Source organism: Phoxinus phoxinus (genome assembly GCF_949152265.1).
Source record: "Phoxinus phoxinus genome assembly, chromosome: 6".
Lineage (NCBI taxonomy): Eukaryota > Metazoa > Chordata > Actinopteri > Cypriniformes > Leuciscidae > Phoxinus > Phoxinus phoxinus.
The window spans coordinates 43,709,073-43,718,590 of NC_136881.1; the positions used below are offsets into that span (position 1 = coordinate 43,709,073).

At 41.5% G+C, this 9,518-nt stretch overlaps 1 protein-coding gene across 3 annotated transcripts; it reads left to right on the top strand.

The window, feature by feature from the left end:
* Nucleotides 1–437: 437 nt before the first annotated feature.
* On the top strand, nucleotides 438–3,774 carry LOC307001063 (zona pellucida sperm-binding protein 4-like). 3 transcript variants are annotated; one of them, XM_079617186.1, is made up of 8 exons: nucleotides 438–1,793; nucleotides 1,873–2,060; nucleotides 2,132–2,229; nucleotides 2,299–2,456; nucleotides 2,545–2,737; nucleotides 2,806–2,953; nucleotides 3,024–3,096; nucleotides 3,189–3,774. In XM_079617186.1, the coding sequence occupies exons 1-8, from the start codon at nucleotides 962–964 to the stop codon at nucleotides 3,263–3,265; spliced, it is 1,767 nt and encodes a 588-aa protein (XP_079473312.1). In that variant the 5' UTR covers nucleotides 438–961; the 3' UTR covers nucleotides 3,266–3,774. The 3 variants fall into 3 exon arrangements, with proteins under 3 accessions (XP_079473312.1, XP_079473310.1, XP_079473311.1); XM_079617184.1 differs by having other exon boundaries at nucleotides 2,806–3,096; nucleotides 3,189–3,292; XM_079617185.1 differs by having other exon boundaries at nucleotides 3,024–3,222.
* The last annotated feature ends 5,744 nt before the right edge of the window (nucleotides 3,775–9,518 follow it).

Consider the following 9,518-nt stretch of genomic DNA (forward strand, 5'->3'; position numbering starts at 1 on the left):
TTTAAATCATTTGTACCCAACATAAATGTTACCTGAGAGAGAGAGAGAAAGAGAGAGAGAGAGGGAGAGAAAGAGAAAGAGAAAGAGAGAGAGCGAGAGGGAGAGGGAGAGAGCCCTCTCCCCAGCTTCGCATCCAAAGACAAGAGAGTGAAGAACATTTGCCGTCCTGTTTTGTCATCTCTCCCCCGACCATCTCCCAACACCTAGGTGTGAAATATTCAAACTGACCAATCAGACCATCACAATTTCGTCCATTGTTCCCAACCTCCGGCCCACAGGCCCATATCACCGCTATGCTGGAAATGTCTTAATGAAAAGCAGTGTCTTTGTTGCATTGAAATAATCTTGGATTATTTCCAGCCTTACAGTTATTTAAGAAATTCATAATAAAGCAAGATACCCTGTTGAAATATGTGAGATGTGCGGTTTATATAAACTGCAATAAAATGATTGTGACCGATGTGATGGGGGAGGAGAATTTACACGTGCGTCACGTTTAGGCAATAAAACACTTCCGCATAAGATACACCTGTGTATCCTCGCTCATAGCTCCTCTGAAAGCCTTCTCACTCCTCGATCCTCGCCTCCTCACGGTGCAATTAGAGAATGGAGATGTCCTTCAAAATGGCTGAGCTCGATCGGTTTCCGGGTCATAGGATGGAGGACGGAGGAGCGAGGAGACAAGGAGGGATATTGAGAAGCACCCCTAGTTTCTCCCAACCCAACCTCCAGTGCGAAATCCATTAATATGTGCTTCTATGTATGTATAATTAGGGTGGAAAAAAACAAGGAAAATTTAAGAACCAATGGAATCACCCAGTTGCATAAGCTCCCACTCATTCAAGTCTGGAGAATCATGAATGTTAATGAAGAGGGGGGGATTATCATTAATTAGCCAATGCGTGTAGAGTACAAAAAGACCTGAGGGCAGCTTCTCAACAGTGTGACTAGCTGTTGAACAATGGCAGGAAGTTGGTGTGTTGTTCAGTCTCTGGCACTTTGTGTTTGGTTCTGTGCTTTCTGTCATGCTGTTCCAAAGTGGAGTAATCTTCCCCAGAATCCTCAAACTCTGATGTTCCAGCAAACTGACCAGCGGTTTCAACAGCCACAAGCTAGTCAACAGTTTCAACAGCCACAAGCTAGTCAAGAGTTTCCTCAGTCAGTTCAACAGCAAGCTAGTCAACGGTTTCCTCAGTCAGTTCAACAAGCTAGTCAAGAGTTTCAACCGCAAGCTAGTCAACGGTTTCCTCAGTCAGTTCAACAGCAAGCGAGTCAACAGTTTCCTCAGTCAGTTCAACAGCAAGCTAGTCAACAGTTTCCTCAGTCAGTTCAACAAGCTAGTCAAGAGTTTCAACAGCAAGCTAGTCAACGGTTTCCTCAGTCAGTTCAACAGCAAGCGAGTCAACAGTTTCCTCAGTCAGTTCAACAGCAAGCTAGTCAACGGTTTCCTCAGTCAGTTCAACAGCAAGCTAGTCAACAGTTTCCTCAGTCAGTTCAACAAGCTAGTCAACGGTTTCCTCAGTCAGTTCAACAGCAAGCTAGTCAACGGTTTCCTCAGTCAGTTCAACAGCAAGCTAGTCAACGGTTTCCTCAGTCAGTTCAACAGCAAGCTAGTCAACAGTTTCCTCAGCAGTTTCAGCCTAAGCAGCCAGTGGCACAGGCAGAACCCCTTGACAAATGTACTGTAGCTGATTATGAGCAGATCCAATGTGGACCACCTGGTATCAGTGGTGCTGAGTGTGCAGTGATCAACTGCTGCTTTAATGGACAGCAGTGTTACTATGGGAAGGCAGGTAAGAGTGTTGAGTCAATGTAAAGGTGTTCATGTTAAACTGGTCTTCAGCAATAACCTGCTCTTGTACCTTGTTCCAGTGACTGTCCAGTGTATAAGAGATGGTCAGTTTGTGGTAGTGGTGGCTAGAGACGTTACGCTGCCTCGATTGAGCCTGGATTCAGTCCATCTCCTGGGTGGAAATGATCCAGCTTGCAGTCCTGTGGGATCCACACCTTTCTTTGCTATATACCAGTTCCCTGTCACTGCATGTGGCACAAGCATGATGGTGAGTAGCAGCTTGTGGTTTTGTTCTGCATGGCTTGGAACGGACTGGATGTCAACAGTTACTATTTGCAGGAGGATGGTGGATATGTGGTGTATGAAAACAGAATGACCTCCTCGTATGAAGTGGGTATGGGGCCGCTTGGTTCCATCACAAGGGACAGCCATTTTGAGTAAGTGATGTATGCTTTATCATATATGTTAATCTGACAAATGATACAAGCTCACTGTTTGTTGTCCAGGCTTCTCTTCCAGTGTAGGTACTCTGATACCTCTGTGGAAGCTCTGGTTGTGGAGGTCAACGCTGTTCCTCCACCTCCACCAGTAGCTGCTCCCGGGCCCCTCAGGGTGGAGCTTAGACTGGCAAATGGTCAATGTGTCACTAAAGGCTGTGCAGAAGGTAAGTGTTTTTTCCCCATGTATGCTTAAAGCCTTTCTAAAACTCCAGGTTGCAACAGTTTAAAGTTAAACACTGTATTCTTCCTCAGGGGACGAGGCGTACACTTCCTACTACAGTGATGCTGATTATCCGGTCACAAAAGTCTTGCGGGAACCTGTGTATGTTGAGGTGCACATTTTGGAGAGGACCGACCCCAACATTGTCCTGATGCTGGGACATTGCTGGGCGACATCAACCCCTAGTCCACTCAGTCTACCCCAGTGGGACCTTTTGGTTGATGGGTGAGTAAGGCCAGTCTTATCCATCTAGTGTGCAGTAAGGTGTTTCTGACTGCCTCTTTGCCTTCCAGATGCCCTTACCAGGATGATCGTTACCTGACCACATTGGTTCCAGTGGCTGGATCATCTGGTCTTCAGTTCCCTACCCACTACAAGCGCTTTGTTTTGAAGATGTTCACATTTGTAGATCCAGCATCACTGGCTCCTCTGCAGGAAACGGTAGAGTACCCAGTGTGTCAGTTTTCAGCTGTCTATTGGTTCCTAATGCCAGCTTTGGTTCTTGTCTCAGGTCTTCATCCATTGCAGTACAGAGGTGTGCCATCCATCTTCTGGCTCCTGTCAGCAAAGTTGCTCCAGGCAAAGTCAGTGCTTCCTGTTATTGAAACGGTTTAATTTTACTTGTTTTAAAAGTTGTGGGATTGTTAATTTTTTTTGTCTTTTCTTTCACTTTTAGGAAGGGATGTTCGTTTAAACACTACAACTTCTGTGCAAACTGTGGTTTCTAGTCGAGAAGTGAAACTGATTCTATGAGTATTTAATAAATTATATTAAACCTTGACCTTTGTCTGACCACATTTTGTGCAATGCTACCAACATAAAATTGCTCTGTTTTATTTGGTATGTTGAGGACAGCTGTAACTTCCAGACTGCTACAAATCTCCATTGAGGGCCATTGTCTTAGGGGGAAAACCTCTATGGAAGGGAGGCAGGTGGATCAAAAAGCACCTGTCCATTGGTTTTTGCGGATGCTCAAACATGCTGTGTAAAATGAGAATGAACCTCATTTGTTCTTGCTGAAACTAAAACATGCTGCATAACACACTAGAATGAACCTCATTGTTGTGGAAACTCTCACATGCTGTGTAACATGAGAATGAACATCATTGGTTCTACTGGGTCCTCAAAGTGCTGCATAAAACCAGCATTAACCTCAATGGTTCTTGAGGAAGCTCAAACGTGCTGCATGAGAATGAACTTGCTGTGTAACTTAATAATGCACCTGATTGGTTCTTGCTGAAGCTCAAACATGCTGCGTAACACCAGTATGACATTTCGAAACACACTTGGTTAATTTGATTGGAATTTTCAAAAAAACCTGGGGTGCTTCTTAATTCTTATTTGATTCTTAATTCTGTACTAATAGTCTCCTGCAAGACTTTTGTGATGGTGAGCTCTGCCAAAACCATGCCCTGTTCTCTCAGGAGGTCTCTATTCCTCTCCTTATTTATGTTGATGTAGAGACTGTGAATCCACTTGGCTCAAAGACATCTGTCCACAAATTAGGGATTATGTATTTTGCCATCAAATGTTTACCGAAAGAGCTGCTTTCCAGCTTATCATCCATTTTTCTGCTGGCAGTCTACAAAACTGATGACGCTAAAACCTATGGCATTGATGCGGTTTTAAAGCCCGTAGTGGAGGACATCAAATCTTTGGAGAAAGAGGGTGTGGATATCAAAACACCATCATTTGATGGAAAAGTAAAAGTCAGCATTTGCCAGGTTGTTGGTGATAACTTGGCACTAAATGGAATTCTTGGATTCACCAAAAGCTTTGCAAGCAATTATGCTTGTCGGTGGTGCCGTGTACCAAAAGACATCCTTAGAGTACAGACTAAGGAAGACTGTGACATTCTTCGGACTGCAGAGTCCACCGAGAGAGACCTCAGTCTTGGCAGTCACGGGCGCCACCCCACTGGCCAGTATAAATTTTAGTAGCATCAGTTATCCATTTCATCCTTAATGCACAGCCAGGCAGGCAAGCCGCTCTAGACTTTCGATCGCACACAGTAGCCCGCCCCACCCCTCCGTACATGAAATTCTTGACCAACGGGCAGGCGCTGAGCTGTTGCTGTCTGAGCGCGCAACAGCTCAGCGCGTGCCCGTTGGTCAACAATTTCAAAAGAAGTTAAGAAAGAAGACGAATACTACCGGTAAGTAAATAAGTCACAAATATTCTTTAGTAAAAGAAGACGGGCAATTATGTGTCGTGACATGTGCTTTTTAAGTGCCAAATGGTTACAGTATATGTTACAGCAGCTTTTTGGTGTGTCTTTGACACGTTTTGACAAGAGTTACCTAGCTAACGTCGTTAGCTGGTGCATGTATATGTGTAACGGAGTTTAAATAATGCTGTTAAATTCATGCATTAATTGGGAAAACTCGACATTGGCTGTTGCGTCACTCGCATTTGTGTGCGTGATATTGCGGGCGGAGCTACGTCACCACCAGCAGAGTCTCACATCTCTCGTGCTGGTAAGTCGCATCAATAAGAGCTGCGTCATAAAAACAGAGTTTAGATTGTTTTCAAGTGCAAGGTTGGACTTTATAAACTACACACAAGTTTACTTCATGTGTCTGTTAGTTCCTAGTTCTGTCAGTCGAGTCATATGTGTTATTTGCAATGATGAAATGGAGTGTGTGTAGGCCTATGTATTGTTTGTGAGCTCTGTTTATTTCATTTAAGAAATTCATGCAACGTGATGCACTGTCCGTTAAATATAACACAATAAACCAAAGTATATCAGTAGGATTTTCCTTAAGTCTTTCTGATAGTTTTCTACAGGCCGGTAGAAAATACAATTCTGAAATTATGGTTTATAGTTCTGGTGTGCCACCCCAAGATTTTAAGTGGCCCCATCTGGCCACCCCTATGAAAAAATTCTGGAGGCGCCACTGACTTGGTCACAGTAAATGGTGTTTCCCACAACAACAACAACAATATATATATATATATATATATATATATATATATATATATATATATATATATATATATAGCATAATTGCTTGCAAAGCTTTCGGTGAACTGTTCAAGGATGGAGGAGCTGGTAGGACACTTTCATTCATACTCATTTCTTTACAATTATCAGTTGAGTAAATGTACACTTGTTCATGCACTTTTTTTATTGTTTTTTAAGTCAGTTTCACTGAAATATTTGTGTCTTCTGTAATTGTAAATATTATTTATTTTGTCTTGTTCTTCAAATTTACATTCCATTATTCTTATTCTATTTTTATTCTATTCTGCTAAAATAATTCTATCCCATTGACTGTTGCTTCAAAACAAAATAGTTAATTTATAACAAAGACCCTGTCACATATTGTGTTAATGCCGTAGTTGATGCTCCTCTTCTCTGCAGGCGACTCCTTGATCCACCACAGCGATCAGAAGTTCTCCACCTTTGATAAGGACCAAGACTCCAATGCAAGTAACTGTGCCAAACAGTATCTCGGGGGATTTTGGTACAGATATTGTCATCTTACCAACCCCAATGGTGTGTACTTATGGGGAGAAGATGATACTAAGATTTATCATTTTGCAATTGGTGTTGCTTGGCTAAGCAGGAAAAACAATTTCGATGTCAGTTTGAAAACATTCATAATGAAGATCAAAGTCATGCCCTAGAAACATTAGTGTTTCCAGGAGCCAGCATCTGATATTGTTGTCACTCTATGACATATGTGAAGGTTTAAAGTTTTTCTTTTCTCTGTCAACTGTAATGGAGTAAATCATGAAAAAAAAAACTTGGTGTGAATGTTGGTGTTGTGCACGAAACTCTTCCTGTCAATGATTTTTCTTAATTTTTGGTCAGTTTTTCAGATTTACTTTACAAATAACTTCATACATTTCAAATAAACTGCAACATTGAATGAATTATGCCTGTATGCTGATGTCTTAACTTCGACCAAAAAAGTATTTAAATCAGAATCCCTGCCTGTCTCATTCAGAACCTTAGTTCTCACTACAATGTATAAATATACACATTTAGCAAGACAACGGTACACACAAAGGCCAATGAAATTTGAGTGCATTGTTTACTTCTGCCTTGTGTTCGAGATGAAGAACTGCAATGTCATGTGAGTGTGACTGCGATATAATAATCAAAACGGATGTTTTATTCGTTTTTGGCGAAGTATCCGAGGCATTTAAAGATACATGCAAGAAAACAGCATGTTTTTGCTTCCACTCAAAAATGGCATTTATGGTATAATAAATTCTGCATGGGATATTTTGAGCTGAAACTTAACAGGCACATTCTGGGGACACCTGAAATTTATAATACTTCTTTTCTAAAAGCTGAACACGCAGATGCACTTTTGGCAGAGCTAGAGGTCTGCAGGCTTTAAACTGAGGCCCGTAGCCCAAATCCATTTTTCAAAGCAGTTGCCTTTTTGCAACATGCTGTTTTTTTAGGACTGCATGAAACGACCAGTAATCAAATAACCGTTTCTTCAAGACACAGAGGCCACCTCAGCAGCAAAACAGATAAAGCAATTGCCAATTATGAAACTAGGTGAACCAGTGTAACAGTCACATAAATTCCTCAGGAACTCAAACTTGTATATATTCCTTGTCAGCATGTCAGTAATAAATATAACAAAAAGAGCTGGTTTTGGGCATTAAACTCCGGGGGTAAAAATTTGCCCAAACTCTGGCCCTGCTGAAACCACATATGGAGATAGTCAGAAACGCATGTGACCATATTGCATCCATCCTGATACATCCTGGACCGCGGTGAAGCTCTGTCTACTCGCCGCGTACTCACCAAACACGTGATCGTTCTGGGACATACTGGGAGAAAGCTCACCAAAATCAGCGTTTCCAACTTTTACTGTAAAATCCAACAGTTAACTTTACTAAATGTCTTAACCTAATTGTAAAAATATAGTAATCTGTACTATTTGCATATTATGGTTACTCCGAAAACCAAAGTTAAGATTAATTAAAATTGGGTTGAGTGCCATTTTGTCCTCCAGATCCACTCTCATTTCTTCTTACGTGTCAGCTGGTACATGTTCTTCAGCCCTGTTCACAGTTTCTTTCACAGCCACACACACACACACACACACACACACACACACACACACACACACACACACACACACACACACACACACACACACACATTGGAAAAGAAGGACAAATGATGATGAAGTCTTCTGATAAATCCCCAGAAATTATATATATTAAGGATCATTTACATGCTTTCAATGTGACAGACGAGGATGACCCAGAAATGAAATATGTTAAAGATCATTTACATGTGAATTTTTATTGCCGATCTTGTAGTTGAACATCTCCAGAGGGACAACGCAAGGAGAGTTCACAAGGCGGAGAAGAAGGAGAGAAAGACGCATGCAAAAATCTTCCGCTAAGACTCAACTTATCGTGGATCCGTCGTGGCCAGCAGTTAATAAAAGTGATCAGACGAGTTGAACGTTTAAATCGGAAATTACATAATAAACATTGTGAAAAGTTTTATGGCTGAAAATGAGCCCATGATGAAGTGTTTTCACAGTGCTTCGGTGGTTGAGGCCCTATGCATTTAAAAAAAAAGCTGTGAACATCTTTTGTTTCTGACAGAGAACATGTGTGAAGCACTGGGTGGGGTCTCAACCACTTTAATGGAAAAAACTTAGCAAATTAATATTATGTATGTGCTGCATAAGAAGAAGATAGATATTTGAATATGTGCTGTTTGCAAGTTAACTACAGACTAGGATAAGTCCAAAGTTTTACCTCATAGGGGAAAGGCTGCACTGTAATGACAGCCCTTCGTTTAGAGGCGGCCTATAACGAGAAGAGTATAAAAAACTTAGTTAGTCGTTTCTCAAGGCCGCAATTCAGGTGATGACTAGATTGGTGCTGGGGCTGTTCTATTACAAACTGGTGAGAGTGGACTCGACCATCCTGTAAGTTTCTTTTCTCGTAAGTTTAATACTTATCAAAGGAACTATTCGCTAATAGAGAAGGAAGCATTAATTTGGGCTCTTCAGCACTTTGATGTGTACGTGGGGGGAGGATTATCGGTGGAGGTTTATTCTGATCATAACCCTCTAACGTGTTTACACTCTTTACAGTCCCCGAGTCAGCGGTTGATGCGTTGGATTCTCTTTTTACAGCCTTACAGTTTAACTGTAAAACACATCAAGGGAACTGATAACGTAGTGGCAGATGCGTTATCTCGTGTTCCTGACCAGATCGAATAGTGTAAGTGTTCGGGCAGCTGTTACTGTTTTTTTGTGCTCTCTTTGTTGCCTTAATTTTGCTTTCAGGATCCAGATTGCTGGGGATAAATTGAGCAGCCTAGGAGAATGGAGCTGACTGTGGAAAACACTTGTTATACTGGAATTGGATCTCATATAAAATAATGTTTTTGGGAAAAAAAGGAAAGTATGATTTTTAAAATGTCACTTTTTGAGTTTTTTTTTTAGGTGTTTTGATAATCCTTATAAGATATATGATCTTTTAAGGGGGGTGTGTGACGGCTCAGTGAGTGGTTGTGTGTCCCCGAGTTACAGGCTGATTGCTGGAGGGTGTGGCTTTACACCTGAACGAGATCATGGTACTTTAAAAGATGCTGGGTCAAACAGAGAAGAGAGACGTTTGCTCGCTGGTGTTGTTGCTGCTCTGGAAGCTTCCGGAGAGCTGACGGGGTGTGTGGGTTACGGGAGACCACAGCCGCATCGGAGATCTGATGTGATCTATTTTCCCCTGTTATGACGTTTTGATTTGGACTTTTCGTTGTTTATGTTTGGTTGAACTGATGTTACTTGAACTTGCTACATACATTTACATGCTGACACGCTGACTAACAATTACTCTGATCACTTGACATTTCATGTTTCTTACTTTAGTTAAATAAATCTTATTGTTTATGCAGCGGTTGTGTGGCGTCTCCCTTACTTTGTTGCGATCTAAGAATAGAATCGTAACATTTGTATACAGAAATAATGAGTAATTCATAATGGTTCTTTACAAGGAAATAAAAACACATCCT